Genomic DNA, 16,857 nt, shown 5'->3' with positions numbered 1-16,857 from the left:
AAACAGGCGACCAGAAGTTGATTTAAAGTTTTTTCTTCCTTTCTTTTTTTCTCTTTCTCTCCAAGTCTTCCCCCCCCACCCCCCTTCCTGCTGTAATTTGTCTCCCCTTTGTCGCGGCACGCTTGGAGAAAGTGGATGGAGATGGAGGAGGGGCGGAGAGGACTGAACCCCACCCCCGGCCGCGCTCCTGAGCCCCCCCCCCCCCCGGCGGGTCCCCCCAGCCCGCGCCCGCCACCCTCCCGCTCCCACCCTCCGCGCGCGCCCTCCCTCGCTCCAGTGACTCTAGCAGCTTCGGATTTGGAAGCTTGCTGATTGGCTGGAAGCGATTCAACACACGCCAGGCAAAGAGCTTTGTCTGAGTTGAAGTGAAGTTGTAGAGATTTTCAGACTGGAGTCAGCAATCACGGGTGTTTAGTCTGCAGCCGAGCAGAGAAAGGGAAAGGAGGAAAAAAAATAAAAATAAGAAAAATAAGAATCGCCCGGGAAAGACACACTGCAGACTCAGCCAGCACCCTGCAATAAATGGGGATGGAGTCCATGCGGGGAGCCAGGCAGAGGTGACACTCTGCTCCCAGCCAAGAGGACCGGCGGCCACCCTCACCAGGAGTGGACTTCACTCTCTCGTCTGGAAGTCGCCACACGGTGTGTATGAAAACTGAAGTTTGCGAGCTGTTAATTGCTTTGTGATTAAGAGTCGCTTTCAAGTCTCTGAGACCCGATGTGGCTTAGCGCTCTGAGTGGCGGGGAGGAAGTTGAGGAGGTTGCTGGGCTTTTCTAACTCGCCCTGGGAAGGGAATCTAGCAACTGACCAATGCACCAAATGAATGCTAAGATGCACTTTGGATTCGCACTTGCACTTCTGATGGCGTTTTTCAGCCACGACGTCCTGGGTAAGAATCTGAAATACAGGATTTATGAGGAGCAGAGGGTCGGATCGGTAATTGCTAGACTATCAGAAGATGTGGCTGATGTTTTATTGAAGCTACCAAACCCTTCTGCGGTTCGGTTTCGAGCCATGCCTCGGGGGAATTCTCCTCTTCTGGTCGTAAATGAGAATACCGGGGAAATCAGCATAGGGGCTAAAATCGACCGCGAGCAACTATGCCAAAAAAACTTGAACTGTTCGATAGAGTTTGATGTGCTCACTCTGCCGACCGAGCATTTACAGCTGTTCCATATTGAAGTGGACGTGCTGGACATTAACGACAATTCCCCTCAATTCTCAAGGCCAGTCATTCCCATTGAGATTTCGGAGAGTGCAGCAGTGGGGACTCGCATCCCTCTGGACAGTGCGTTCGATCCAGATGTTGGGGAAAATTCCCTCCACACCTACTCGCTCTCTGCTAATGATTATTTCGATATCGAAGTCAGGACCAGGACAGACGGGGCCAAGTATGCTGAGCTCATAGTGGTGAAAGAGTTGGATCGTGAGCTGAAGGCGAGTTATGAGCTTAAGCTCACAGCCTCCGACATGGGAGTGCCTCAGAGGTCTGGTTCCTCCATTCTGAAAATCAGCATTTCGGATTCCAATGACAACAGCCCTGCCTTTGAGCAACCCGCGTACACAATACAACTCTTAGAAAACTCCCCAGTTGGAACCTTGCTCCTTGATCTAAACGCCACTGATCCAGATGAGGGCGCTAATGGGAAAATTGTCTATTCTTTCAGCAGTCATGTGTCTCCCAAAATTATAGAGACTTTTAAGATCGACTCAGAAAGAGGGCACTTGACGCTTTTCAAGCCAGTGGATTATGAAATCACCAAGTCCTATGAGATAGATGTTCAAGCCCAAGACTTGGGGCCCAATTCCATTCCTGCTCATTGCAAAATCATAATTAAGGTTGTGGATGTCAATGACAATAAACCTGAAATTAGCATAAACCTCATGTCTCCCGGTAAAGAAGAAATATCTTATGTTTTTGAAGGGGATCCTATTGATACATTTGTTGCTATTGTCAGAGTTCAAGACAAGGATTCTGGGCTGAATGGGGAAATAATCTGTAAGCTTCATGGACATGGGCACTTTAAACTTCAGAAGACATATGAAAACAACTACTTAATCTTGACCAATGCCACTCTCGATAGGGAAAAGAGATCTGAGTACAGTTTGACTGTGATTGCTGAGGACAAGGGAACACCCAGCCTCTCTTCAGTGAGACATTTTACTGTTCAAATCAATGACATAAATGACAACCCACCTCACTTCCAGAGGAGCCGATATGAGTTTGTCATCTCAGAGAATAACTCACCGGGGGCGTATATCACCACGGTTACAGCCACAGACCCAGACCTTGGCGAAAATGGACATGTGACATACACCATTTTGGAGAGTTTTGTCTTGGGAAGTTCCATTACCACGTATGTAACCATAGACCCTTCCAATGGTGCCGTCTACGCCCTCAGGATCTTTGATCACGAAGAAGTGAGTCAGATCACTTTTGTGGTGGAAGCAAGGGACGGAGGGAGTCCGAAACAGCTTGCAAGCAACACTACGGTTGTACTGACCATCACTGACGAGAATGACAATGTCCCTGTGGTTATAGGGCCTGCAATGCACAACAACACGGCAGAAATCTCCATCCCCAAAGGAGCCGAAAGCGGCTTTCATGTCACAAGAATAAGGGCCATTGACAGAGACTCTGGTGCAAATGCTGAACTCAGCTGCTCCATAGTCGCCGGTAATGAGGAAAGCATCTTCATCATGGATCCAAGGTCATGTGACATTCACATCAATGTCAGCCTGGAATCCATTCCCTCTACCGAATGGGCACTCTCAGTCATCATCCAGGACAAGGGCAGTCCTCCTCTGTACACTAAAGTCCTTCTGAGGTGCGTGGTCTTTGACTATGCAGAATCGGTGACAAGCACAGCCATGACTTCTGTCAGCCATGCATCCTTGGATGTGTCCATGGTCATCATCATTTCCTTAGGAGCAATCTGTGCGGTGTTATTGGTTATTATGGTACTCTTTGCAACGAGGTGTAACAGAGAAAAGAAGGACACCAGATCCTACAACTGCAGGGTGGCAGAGTCCACTTACCAGCACCACCCCAAAAGGCCATCCAGGCAGATTCACAAAGGAGACATTACACTGGTGCCTACCATCAATGGCACTCTGCCCATCAGATCTCACCACAGATCCTCTCCGTCTTCATCTCCAACCTTGGAAAGGGGGCAAATGGGCAGCCGCCAGAGTCACAACAGTCATCAGTCACTCAACAGTTTGGTGACCATCTCATCAAACCACGTGCCGGAGAATTTCTCACTAGAACTCACCCACGCCACTCCAGCTGTTGAGGTAAGATCATCAGCTACAGCACCTGGTAATGCCAGCTGTTAGTGTTCACAGGCTGAGCAGTAATCACACTTTTAAGGCTGTCATTGATAAGTGATATTCCATCAGGACTTTAGTCACAGTGTGTACCTACCTCAAGTGCACACGGTGGGTGACATTACTCTTTTGTTTTCTATAAAGAATTCACTTGTGTGTACTATGTGTGATGTCAGAGAATAAGTGGGAAGCTTACATGGGACTGCCTAGTCAGAGTTCCTGTACTTCTCAGAGCAAGGTGTTGAGAAGGAAAAAACAAATAAAGTGACCCATTTATTCTTATTGTTAAAATTTCTCCTGAAAAACCAACATCCTGGGCCTTTGGAATCTCATTCCAATGCATGCTAGCTTTGTAAAACTTTGTGCAGTTTTCTGACATTGTTTTAACTAGCTGGGCTAACAGTGTATTTTATTGGATTTTCTGATTTTTTGTTTTTTACATCTGACCATCTTATCTAAACTGTAAAGAAAGACAGTTATTTTAAAGGAAGTCTTTCAAGAATGAACAGCTCAGTTGTGTTTTGAGATTATCCAGCTCCCCCTGCAATGTATTTTAACTGTGTTTGGTGGATGGCTGTGACTTCTGCACAGTCTAGCAAATGTAAATCACTGACATACAGAAATTGTGTGCTTAGCATGTACTAACAGGCCGCTCCTTTTCTTTCCTTAATGCAGGGGAATGCTAGAGGGGTTGTTCTCTCTCTCTCTCTCTCTCTCTCTCTCTCTCTCTCTCTCTCTCTCTCTTTTTTTTTTCCTTCAGAAATCAGTTCTGTTTCTTTGGTTTCCAGCAGGTCTCCCAGCTTCTCTCCATGCTGCACCAGGGGCAGTATCAGCCAAGGCCGAGTTTTCGAGGAAACAAATATTCCAGGAGCTATAGGTATGAATTGTCCTTGTGTGAGCTGTTAAGTCTGAAGTATAACTTAAGTGCAGAGGAATAAAACGGTGTGTGTTTCTTTCCCTGATCTTTCTAGATATGCCCTTCAAGACATGGATAAATTTAGCTTGAAAGACAGTGGCCGTGGAGACAGTGAAGCTGGGGACAGTGATTACGATTTGGGGCGAGATTCTCCGATAGACAGGCTGCTGGGGGAAGGATTCAGTGATCTCTTCCTCACAGATGGAAGAATCCCAGCAGGTAAGAGGGAAACGAGAGCTAAAGCTTTATTTTCACAGCTACCACAATGCCAGGACGATGGACAGTTTCTCTCGTGCTGCTATTTCTGCTGTCTTTAGCCTTTGCACTAAAAACAGGGGTAATCTGAGCATTATTGTCAGTGAACACGTGTGAGGCATTTTAAAATCTTCTTCTCAGAATCCACAATCAGTACTTGGTAAAGAAGGAACAAGTACGAGGGCCAAATAGTGGGAGGGAGGGATGAGAGCAGGGAAGAAAACCAAGCCACTACCCTCCTCCTTCTGTCCTACCCAGCAGTGTCCTAGGGCCCTGCTGAGCAGCTCTAGAAAATTACTGGGTGGCTGTTTGTATTCAGACAGCCTGTTTGGTGAGTAGTGGAGAACTGGACTGTAATTTGGAGGCTGCATTTCCTGTGATGGGAACTAACTCACAAAATCAGAGACAAAAATACCCTGGAAAGGGTATACTTTAAGCACTAAAAATAGGCAAAGGAATGTACCTTTGTAGGTGGTGAGCAGGGCATATTTCATGCTGCCTTTCATTTTGAGTCCGTACAGCAATGGAGAAGGAAAACAAACCCAGAGGGGGAACTCATGAAGCCACACAGCCAGGTGGAGGAGATTCTATTAAGTTTTGAACCAGTTTTGTTCTTAGTGACTCTTGCCTCTAATTTTGCAGTAGGAGCTCTGATCCAACTGAGCAAATATTGAGTGCATCAGAAGCAGCCCTGTGGCTAAGGGCTGTAGTAAACAGTCGACCTATAGGAGTACAGGATAGTTTCTCTGACTATCCACATGTCTAACTTCACTGCCTGTCAATCAAACGACTGTCCTTTGCAATACACACAGAGAAAAAGAACAGTAGTTCACTCTCATCTTACTTCTAACATGGATTTTCTTTGTAAAGATAAAGAAAGGAGGATAAAAATATGAGGGAGATTACCAGAAATTTAGGGGAAATCAGTGAATAAAGCTTGAGTTCTCATGAGTTATAGGATTCATGGTAGCACTAGCTAACTGGCAGCAGTTATTACCAGCTATGCCCCAGGGTACCCTCTGGGCCCAGGCTGAGTACTCTGGGTTCATATGCAGTCAGGCTTTGCTGCTTATTTAGCCATAGTGGTGGCTATTGACTTTATATATATTTCAGTGACTAAGCCCTTATCATTTTAAGGGCATTGATGTGAGACTCATTGGAGTTAGTTGTGCTGGTGGCAGGGACATCAAAGGGAGCTTACAAAGGTTATAGCAATGTACCCCAGGCATGCCAGCTTTGGCTGGTGAGGATGAGATGGTGCTATCAGACCCAATTCCCCTACATTTAGTCAGCATTCTACAACTTATATGAAGTAACAAGTGTTTTGTTTTTAAGTAAGCTGCCCATATTGTCTATTCTTCCCCAACCCCCACATGTGCATAGGTGATTGCCCTTGTGTGCCCATGTAAGGACAGAAGGAAGTGGATCTCTTTCTCTCTTCCCTTTGCCTTGTTGCTTTGAGTGAGGATGTCTTCTTCAGAAGCTCATGGATACAGCTAGCTTGTTGGCCAACAAGCTTCCAGTATGCTTGTCTCTGCCCCCTAATGCCAGGGTTGTAGGCACAGGCAGCCATATTTGGCTTGCACATGGGTGCTAGAGAGCAAAACTCAGATCCTCATGCTCTCACTCCCTGAGCAATCTCCCTTATTCGCTTAAATGACCTGCAGACATAGCAGCCACTGTGTAACCATGAAATGCTGCTCATTCAGTGGCCTGATTATATGTAAGCAGACAATACTTTATCTCTGACAAGACAAATGTATAGGAAGGCTGTCTAGTTGTACTGGAAGACTATATACACCAATGGAATCTCTTACATTCAATTCATAGAATCTTTAAGCCATTTGAAGACAAATCTCAGAAATATTGAAAGGAACATATGTGGCCCAAGACACTGTGCTCGAAGACAATTGGTTTTCTTATTGTGGCGTGTATAATGAAGCACGTGATTGACTTTCTGTGATTCTGTGGTATGATGCTGACAGGACCCTACCCTAGAACAGCAAAAATCATCAGACTAAGGTTATTTCATAAACAGAAACACATGACTATAACATGAATGTTGCAGAAGATCTTTTAAAATGCATGAGGTTCATTGATTGGAATTTTAATTTATCATAGCAATAGAATGGAGGAAAAAAAACCGAATAGACTATTCTAGAAAAAAATAAACTTGCCATTCGCGGGTCTAAATAACATTTGAGGTCTTCTTAAACTCCAAAATCATATAATTTAACTGTTAGTGTTTTATTTATATATTCATACATTCATTCTCTCTTTCATTACTTACAGTTCTGGTAACTGAACCCAGAACACACCACAAATCAAAACTTTGCCTCTTTGCAGTGATTCTCATCTCTGCCTCTGTCTGTGTGTGTGTGTGTGTGTGTGTGTGTGTGTGTGTGTGCGCGCCCGCGTGTATGTGCACGTGTGTGTATGTTTCCAACCAGTTAGGTCATAGGAGACACATTCCTGCCCCCGTTGCTTCCTAATTCTCCATGGGCCTGAACTGTTCTCAGGTTACAGAGTGGTGGGAAGTGAGCAGCGACTGGTGATGAAGCCAGTGTGTCCATGTTTCCCTAGCACAGACTGCAGTGAATACTGAATGTCTACAGAGAAAACCATCTTTTAATCACGAGCATCACTGTGGTGACACTGTGTCAATTTCCTAGATCCCTATTCATTCTGGCAACTTCTGAGGCACGTTAGGGGTGTAAAACTTGTGGTTTGCGAAAGTATGTACCCAGGAAATACTACGAGCAGAGAAAAATGTTAGGGCCACATCTGAATCTTATTAACAGAGATCAGCACAATTTTGTAAAGTATGTATATTTTTAGGTCTTAAGTGTCTTGTTCCAAGTGTTTTTTTTTTTTCTGCATTGATTTGTGAACAAATATAGTGTTGCCCTGCATGGCTTGCCAAAAGAGTCATTTCTGGTCATTCACTCTTCTCAGACCCACACAAATGTAGGTTTTTTTTTTTGTTTTGTTTTGTTTTTAGCAGCTAAACAAACTTGCATTCTTATCTGTTGATTCATGTTTGTCATCTCCTTCTTTTCTTTCTCATTCAACTTTGAACTACAACATGAAGCATGTGTGTACAAAGCCTCCATTTTCCCAGTGTGCTATTGCACATAGATGGTGTGTAACGACTCCCCCACCTAGTCTTAGTCTACCTTTCCTTAGTGAGTCTGTCTCACTTTTCACCATCTTTCATCTGTGAGTACCTCAAATACTCATGTTTCATGCTACCCCTTGCTCCTGTCCTAGTGGCTTAGCTGGTTCCTGGCCTTCCTCCCGTGCCTGGTATACTGTAGCAATGGACAGGCTCACAGCCTGTGTCTCTTGGCTCTTCCCACATTCAAATCTTTACGTCATTTAGTTTTCACAACCTTTTCAGAACATTTTAACTTACTTTTTTTTTTTTGACTCAAAGTCAATCCCTGACTCTTCGTTGCTCAGCAACACTGAGCACATCTATTATCTTCGTATTCAAAGTCCAATAAAACGCACTCTCAGCCTGTTCTCAATTTTGCCAGTTTTGAATCCTTTGCAACAGGCTGAGAGGCTTTTCTTCCTACATCACATCAATGCTTTGTGCACACTGCCCTTCCTACACGAAAAGATGTCCTTTCTTCACTTTGTGTACCTAATACAGTTTCTTTCACTCCGCTGCCTTTTGAGGCACCAGCCTTCACATCCACTTTTTTCCCCTTTCTTGAACATCATCTCATTTGCCACCTTACCTGGGTGTCTCTGATATCATTTGTTATATATGACTTGGAATAAGATTGCAGTCTCTTTGACAGCCAGGCACTGAAATGACCTGTATTTGATGGGATCCTCAAGGATAACCTAGCAGTCACTCCATAGCTAATGACTTGATTGAAGCTCCCTCTTATATGCACTGCACTACTTTCCATCCTACTTGTAAGGTATAAGACTGTAATAAAATTCAGAGTCATGTAGTGGCACAGAAGAGCTTCTGTTTCTACTTGTCCCTATTGCCATAAAAACTGTTAGCCAACAGAGCTTTCTGGTATTCAGAAGAGCAGACAAGATGGGCACTGCTCAGCTTCTCTTGTACTTGCATATAGGATGGAACATTTTCAGCACTGAGCCGCATATATACTGTCAAATAATCGAATCTCAGGGGTGAAGGGTGAGATTAGAGCGTGCACAACAAGGAGTATACTTTCCTCTGCTCCTCTCACTCCCCCTTTCCTTTCCTTCTCCCCTTTTGTTCCCCACTTTCCCTGTCCCCCTTACTTTTGTTATCCTTTCCATTAATCTGCCTTCTTATTTTTTTTTCCATTTTCATGAATCTGTGTGGGGTATACATGCGTGTCTTTGCCTCTTTGCGTGTACGTGGGCATTTGTGTGTGGTGCGTGTGCTTGTATGTGGGTGCCCATGCATGTAGAGTCCTGTGATGATGACTGCAGTCATCTCCAATAGCTCTTCCATCCTATTTAATGAAGCAGCACTTTTCAGTCAAGCCTCGAGCTCCTGATGTGAGCATTCTAGCAAGCCAGCTTATTATGGGGATACTGTGTCTCCACTATCCAAGGCTGTAGATACAGAAAGGCCGCCAAACCCACCTGGCACATCTGTGAATTCTAAGGATCCTAAACCTACCCTAGTTCTTTCTCAACAAATGCTTTAACCAGTGAGCCACTTTACAGCTTTCCTTTACATTTTAAAGTTCATTAATTATTCTATAAGTAAATTCTCACTTATATGTTACGCTATACATGCCGTTCACTGTTTAACAATCATTTCTGAGATGTTTGTGTTAGTCACATGGCTCATGTGTTATAATATCTTGTTGCTTACATGCTCAGCGCATTTGGGTTATGAGAAAAGTTGCGTATGGTCGAGAGCCTTATCATCTCAGGTAATTGACTTTTGTCCTGGTTGAAGGAAATGAAGGCCAAGTAAGGCAGTGTAGCAAAGAAGTCCTTCCCAGGCCTAAAGCCACAGAACTGAGGGCCAGAACAACAATGCCAGGGCTGTTCTCTCTTCCATCAGGATGGGGACAGACAATATGCACAGGTCTACTTCTGTGTTCAGAGACCCTCAGGACAAAGCAGTGGTACAGGGCAGGGCATCATCACTGTGATTATTCTCTGTCGAGGGGGGCTGGGTGCTGTTTTTAAGGTATACTAGTTGCTTTTCAACTTCCTTTACTGTTTTCTTTGCTGAATGGATTGAAACAGGGTTCACCGATGATGTTTCCATGTAGCATAATGACTACATGACGTGCGGTCACCTAAACCTGTGTGTTTATTGAAATCTCCCTGCTTGCTCAGTGGAATCCTTCTTTACAGCATAAGGACGCAATCAATCCTCTAAGAAAGAAGGCTCCCTGCCCCAATTTTCTTATACTTTCCCTGGTGTTTTCTTGGGCTTTTTAAATTTCACAAGCTTCTCTTACAGCACTTGGTCTCACTTCAGGTTTTTTTTTTTTTCCATGTTCCCCATTTCTACTAAGAATGGTAATCCACAGGGAGCTAAAGACCAAAATTAGCACGGAGGTCAATGATAAGAGCAATGACTTCCACACAGTTAAAAATCATCCTTTCTACTTACTTTTCCTTAAAAAAAAAAAAAAAAAAAAAAACATGGAGACCACATGCTCTATACAGTTCCTTTCCCAGCCTGTGGGAAAGCCACAAGCACCTAGTAGGTGATTTGTTTCCTGCAGCAAGCAGTGTGGCGTGTCATAATTTCAACAGTGACAAAGCTGGAAGTCTGGTCTCAGCAGCTGCATCTATCAAATCAATGCCAAATGGCTCTGCATATCTTAGCATCAATGCTGTTTCCTTCAGATGCAAGAATTACTTCACATTTTCTAACATTCTGTCCTTTGTCTTAAAGATAAAATGCTATTGAAAAGATCAAGTTTTCTTTGAAAAAAGTGGTTGTTCTATGGAATACATTTCATATCTTTCTATATGTCGGTTTTATGCACTTAATCAACTCTATATACTGAATTTAAAGAGCTCACTCCTTCCTTATTTTTCTGCTTTCCTCATTTGGGAAGTGGAACATATGGGAGAATTAAACAATGCACTTTTCATAGCCTTCATTTTCGAAGACTTTTCCATGTTATTGAATATTAATATGTTTCAAACACTAAATAAAGACTTTATAGCAAGGCAACTCAGGATACCAAAGGTACTACTTAAGAACACCTTGCATTGTTATTTTAATAGGTCTGTAAATAATGTATGAAACCCTCAAGAAAGACTGATAAGGACAATAACTGGAGAGCTAATGTTTTCACTGCGTCCGTTTAAATAAAAAGCAGGTGAAGACTCCTTATTATCAAGAAAGTTGGGGAAAAAATACTTTAGTGCTTTTGCCTGGGGTTATTCAAAGCAAAATAGCTCACCCTAAACTCTATTTCTTGATGTTGTAATTTCGTGGTTTATGTTCAATATCCCAAGATTTAACATTTTTTTGCCCATGATCATATATATATAAATATGAATCTTATTTCTTATATTCACAGGAGACTACTAAAAATGATTATTCCCTTTCCTTAAATAAATGGAGGGATATAATAACAAGCATGGCATCTGGTCCATAAAGCCAACATACAAATGAAAAGTGTAATCATAGTCCATCTATTGTGTCCAATGACAGGTTTGCATCATGACAGTAGTAGAAATCTTTTTTATTTTTTAACCCTAAGAATAAAATGACATTTCCCATCACTTTGAGCGATGCCATCTGTAATAACAGACCCGCATTGTTCTTTTTCCTCTCAGCAATGAGGCTATGCACGGAGGAGTGCAGGGTCCTGGGCCACTCTGACCAGTGCTGGATGCCGCCGCTGCCTTCCCCATCCTCTGATTACAGAAGCAACATGTTCATCCCCGGAGAAGAATTCCCAGCACAGCCTCAGCAGCCACATTCACATCAGGGCCTCGATGATGACAACCAGCCTGGAGAATCTGGGGAGAAAAAAAAGAGCTTTTCTACTTTTGGGAAAGACTCTCCCAGCGATGAGGAGTCCGGAGACTCCAGCACATCATCTCTGCTGTCGGAAATGAGCAGTGTGTTCCAGCGCCTCCTCCCTGCATCCCTAGATAACTACTCTGAATGCAACGAAGTGGACCGATCCAACTCCCTGGAACGTCGGAAGGGTCCCACGCAGGCCAAAACTGGGGGTTATCCGCAAGGGGTTGCAGCCTGGGCAGCCAGTACACATTTTCAGAACCCTACCAGCAGCTCTGGGACCCCTCTGGGGACTCACTCCAGTGTGCAGCCTTCTTCCAAGTGGCTGCCGGCCATGGAGGAGATCCCTGAAAATTATGAGGAAGATGATTTTGACAATGTGCTCAACCATCTTAGTGATGGGAAACATGAACTCATGGATGCCAGCGAGCTGGTGGCTGAGATCAACAAACTGCTTCAAGATGTTCGCCAGAGTTAGGAGACTTACGCTGAGCCTTGTGTTTCCATGTGTGTGGAATTAAGGGATGGAGAAACCCCCCAAAAACTGGCGTTGCCAAATAGTTGCATTTATCATAAATGTGTCTGTGTATATTGAATATTAAATACTGTATTTTCGTATGTATACGATGCGAGTGTGATTATTTTAATCTGTATTTTAAAAATACATTTGTACCTTATATTTATGTGTAATTTAACAGACAAATTTTATTTTTTTACTCCCATAACAAACATGTTTTTCCTAGTCATGCAGAAACTAGCCACTGTTTAAATCTATATCCTTTTCAACCAAAGGTACTGCTTAGATTAGTTAAGTTGGGGCAGAATTATTATGCCGTGTGAACAGCCCCACCAATGTGTTATGTACCTCTTAGTTTCATTAAGCAATGCACCTCCCTTTTCACTAGTTAAAAAAATTAAGCATCCTTAGAAACATTAAACAATTGTAAGATTACTGTTTTCACTGCTTTTTGTTAGCTATGGTAGATCACATCTTACAGGTAAATGGAGGAATGAAGTACACCTATTTTAGACATAGAAGTATCTTGAGGTGTTTATGGGTTGGCGATGACATGTGAATTCCTCATAGCAATGATCTGTTAACCCACACAGCCTGACAGTGACTCCTGTAATTGTGGGGCATCACATTGGCTTGGCCTTGACAACATTTTTCCAGTACCAAAATGTCTACTTATAATTAAACTAAATAATGAATCTGATTTGATCCTTGCCATACGAAATAATGATCTAACGAAATGGAATCTTTACTCTAAATGAATAACATTATGTACTCTACAAGCATGGAGTGTTAATAGACAAAGACAGATATGTAAGTACTCTGCTCCCCCAGGGGTAATAAACATAATTGATTTATCTGAAACTCCTATCTGAATCTCCCCCTCTTTTTTTATGATACTTGAACATTTGTATTGACTGCATTGTCTTTTTTTTTTTTTTTTTGGCTACAATTATTCACTTTTAGCTTTTGTCTCTTGTGCATGCTTTCACAGTTTTGCTTGTATTTTTAGCATATGAACATTTATAAAGTCACAGTTTTTGTTACCGCAATTTTATTTGAGTAATCGTGTGACAAATGAGAACTTTATTTATTGTGCTGTTATCTTCTGTGTGGAATGCCTTGGTACGCGAGATCTTTATTATGACTATTATCATTTATGTCTGAGCTTCTATGAATGTTATTTGTATTAATACACTATCTTGATTGTACTCTGCAGAAAATTTTACTGTCTGTGAAAATAAAAGGAGAATTAAAGCAAAGATAAAAAACTGACATCTGCTCTGTGTGTTTAAATGCTTTGCATATTCGAAACTCTCCCTGCGGCAGGATTCAGGGTTGAGCATGAAATGACAGATAGGGGACAGCCAAGTGAGTGGCCGGGCAACCATCAAAATCACAAGGGGAAAGGGAATGAGTCAGAGACCTGTTATGAGAATGAAATAATTGATTGGATTTCTTCTATAATATATGACCTAAATGTATTTGGAGTTTAGGCAGAAATTGCAAATATCAACAGCTTAAAGACTGTTCAAGTTACAGAAAACTTTCTCAGAACATGTCAAGCTAAGCTGAGCAAGAGGAAAAGGTGATAGATAGCCTTACAAGTTTTCCAAGAGGCTAAAATATTAAACTGATAAGAGCAGATACGACACTTGATCTTAGCTAAAAAGCTGATGCGTGATCTGGACCTAGACCCCGACACATATGTAGCAGATGTGCAGCATGGTCATCATGTGTGTCCCATAACAACGGCAGCAGGAGCTACCTCGGTCTCTGTTGTCTGCCTTTGGATCCCTTCCCCCTAGCTGAGCTGCCTTGTTTTGCCTCATTGAGAAAAGAAGAGCATAATCCTGCCAGGACTTGAGGTTCCAGGGTGGGTTGGTACCTCTTAGGGGCCTCCCCTTCAGTGAGAAGAAAGAGGGGGATGGGGTGTGAGGGTGAGACTAGGAGGAGAGGACTGGATGGAAAGGGGCTGTGATCATGCTGTAAAGTGGTTAAGTAATATTTAAAACTAAAGAAGAGGCTAAAATATATCCCCTCCCTTGCTTTACCAGCAGGGGAGAGACATGTTATCCAACTGAGATTACCCCAAAGTGGCTAAAACTAAGATACTTAAATTATCAACTGAATACACATTAAATAGTGTATTATATCTTCCAAATGACACATTTGCCTCAATTGGTGGGACTGCAGCTACTGGTAGCTTTTCTGTTTTTGTTTTTGTTTGTTTGTTTCTTTGTTTGTGGTGGTGATGTTTTGTTTTGTTTTTTAATGGATTGCATACATTAATGCTAAGCTCATTTAAAAATATTTTTCTTTCAGCTTTACTTCCTCTCAGTCCACATGGTCATTAAAGAAAAGACTTCTAACTTCACTGCTCTTAGTTAATGACACCAGCAGTAACGGAAGGGGCAAAGGTGAAGGTGGAGATTTTTGAATAATATGAAATAAATAAAACACAATAGTCTCATGCGAGGCATTCCATGTCTCCAAACTCTGGGTTCTCCCTACTTCCCCAGCCCACAGGGTTTAGCAGAATTAGTGCACGCTCTCAGATTAAGTCTCCTATTCATTTCCCCAGGAATATTTTCATAAATACCAGCATGTCTGTTGTATTTACAGTGGTCTAACATCTTTTCCATTTTGTCTCCTCCTTGTTAGCACTATTCCACCTTGGTTTGAAACAAACAAATAAGCAATTAAGGATGGATTTCTCATTTACTATTTCTCATTTCCTTGGGTCCCAGTGGAGTCCTTTCAATATTACTCAATAATAATCATCTGCCATGGAAATTGCCTTCCAAAATAGATAATTCAGCACCTAACATGTTGCTTCACAAACCCTCACTTTAACCTCCCCCCCGACCCCCGCCTAGAGAATGCTGGGCTAGCTTTTTACAGATCGCTCACGTTGTGACTTAGTCCTCATTTCTTTCTTTCTTAGTATTTAGCAGTATCCAGCTTAAAACTCTCTTAATCATTTAAATTAATTCTCCTGTCTTCTGTGAATTACACTCGCCACTTACTAATATATAACTATCAAAACTCTTGTCTTAGTGAGGCTACTGGGAGAGTCACATACAGTAAAATCAGTTTTGTTTCTTTGTTTCATTCTTGTCCTACTGCCAGAAGTTTCAGAGATGGGTTGAAATTATTGTCACATTGAAATCCAAAGAACAGTGAGTGCATGTGAGGGATGAGTAACTTCATACAGAATGAGCTGCATGGGTGAAAATTTGGTCTCAAACCTGGCATGCTCTCACAGCTGAAGCAGGGGTCCTCCAGGATGCAGTACATTTGTATGCCGTCTTTTCTGTTCCTGATATTCCTGTTCCAACTCAGTGTACATGCATAGCATGGCATCACAGCATCAAAGGCGAAGGAGATGCTGCTGAGTGATGAATATTATGTGTAAGAATTAAGACAAAGCTACAAAACGTTTAAAGATTTATGTGAAGCTTTGACACGTTCTAAAGGTGTACACATTTAAAAGGAGATAGCATATTTGAATTGTATTTGAATTAATTCTCTCTTTCTCTTTCCGTGTGTGTGTGTGTGTGTGTGTGTGTGTGTGTGTGTGTGTGTGTGTGTGTATGCGCGTGCGTGTGCATGTGTGTGTGTGTGCGTGCGTGTGCGTGTGTGTGCACGCGCGCACGAGCACGAGCACACACATGCACTCATGTGCACAAGCAGGTGTGTGTCTGTCTACATGTGCCTAAGGGCACATGTTCATAAGTGAATGTGGAGATCTGAAGTTGATGTCCAGAATTACCCTCCATTGTTCTTTCACCATATTCAGTATGGCAGGGTCTTTCAGAGGTTTGATATGGCTGATCTCGCTAGCCATTTAGATCTGAGATTCTCCTGTCTGTATCTACCATGCAGGACTGCAAGGAGGTTGCCATGCCCACCTGTTACATGGATTCTGTGGATCAAACTCCTGTTTGTAGGATCCCAGACATTTATCCAATCCCATACTGCTTAATTTATTTTTAAGTTTCAGGTTAAGTTCATAGAACAAAACTTATTTGGGTTCATAAGGTGCCTTACACTGTGAAGTATAAGATATATTAATAGTAAACATTTAGGATATGATGTGTTTTCTCCAGTTGTGATGAACAGAAGTACTTCTGTATGTTTCCACAAATTCATGTTTTCACTTGATTAATTAGGCTATTTGGACCACCATAGAATTTTGTAGCACTTTTAGAGTCATTTTCAAAACTATTGCATAGCTTGTAGAGCATGCTGTAATTAAAACATCATTATTACCTGAATTATATTTTCATTTGCCATTTATATTATTAATGGCATAGCTCAATATATGTTTTCTGAAATGATTAATAGGGGCTGTTAGCCTACAGTATAGACCAAAACTAGAGTAGATGTGAAAATTGTGGTAAATAATCTTCATTAATTTGTTATATTTTATTATATTCTAATGAACACACTCTAAGGACCTGGCAGAACATCCTATGGGGAGCTGACATCATTAAAATTGTCATCCATACTCTTTGACTTTAAAAATTGAAGGAGCACAACTTCCTCTGGCACTCTAAAGTAATAGTTTTCCATTTCCCTCTATGGCTTCTGAAAGATGCTCTTAATTCTTGTTTGTGTGCTCAGATTTTATCTCTTCAATTTATTTCTTTAATGGTACTCCTCCTTAGTAATATGGCCTACTGTCCACATTTATATCTCCTATCTACAAAGTTTCGAAGGAATACAGCCTTTTCACACAACCACTTACATTTTATCATTTTTCTACTTTTTTCCTTGTTGTAGATATGATTAACATCATATTTCTTATATACAAAGCTAACGTTTTTCACTTTCAGTAAGTCTCACTCTTCTGATTCATTAGTTTAGTAAAA

The 16,857-nt window shown here is 42.0% G+C and overlaps 1 protein-coding gene across 2 annotated transcripts; it reads left to right on the top strand.

Moving 5' to 3' along the window:
• The first annotated feature begins 313 nt into the window (after window positions 1–313).
• On the top strand, window positions 314–13,251 carry PCDH18 (protocadherin 18). 2 transcript variants are annotated; one of them, XM_084769655.1, is made up of 4 exons: window positions 314–3,298; window positions 4,123–4,208; window positions 4,303–4,466; window positions 11,277–13,251. In XM_084769655.1, exons 1-4 carry the CDS (start codon window positions 812–814, stop codon window positions 11,942–11,944), a joined length of 3,405 nt encoding a protein of 1,134 aa, XP_084625781.1. In that variant the 5' UTR covers window positions 314–811; the 3' UTR covers window positions 11,945–13,251. The 2 variants fall into 2 exon arrangements, with proteins under 2 accessions (XP_084625781.1, XP_084625780.1); XM_084769654.1 differs by having other exon boundaries at window positions 4,120–4,208.
• The last annotated feature ends 3,606 nt before the right edge of the window (window positions 13,252–16,857 follow it).

Source organism: Acomys minous, assembly GCF_964271855.1.
Source record: "Acomys minous genome assembly, chromosome: 19".
NCBI classification, from domain to species: Eukaryota; Metazoa; Chordata; class Mammalia; order Rodentia; family Muridae; genus Acomys; species Acomys minous.
The sequence above is the reverse complement of the archived record's forward strand: the minus strand, read 5'-3'. Positions and strand labels throughout refer to the sequence as shown.

What these genes read in the sequence shown, in the direction of transcription:
- PCDH18 (XM_084769654.1), top strand. Translation starts at nt 812, where the DNA reads ATGCACCAAATGAATGCTAAGATGCACTTTGGATTCGCACTTGCACTT. An exon ending in AAATATTCCAGGAGCTATAG is followed by an intron (nt 4,209 to 4,302) that starts GTATGAATTGTC and finishes TGATCTTTCTAG; the next exon opens with ATATGCCCTTCAAGACATGG. An exon ending in AGATGGAAGAATCCCAGCAG is followed by an intron (nt 4,467 to 11,276) that starts GTAAGAGGGAAA and finishes TTTTCCTCTCAG; the next exon opens with CAATGAGGCTATGCACGGAG.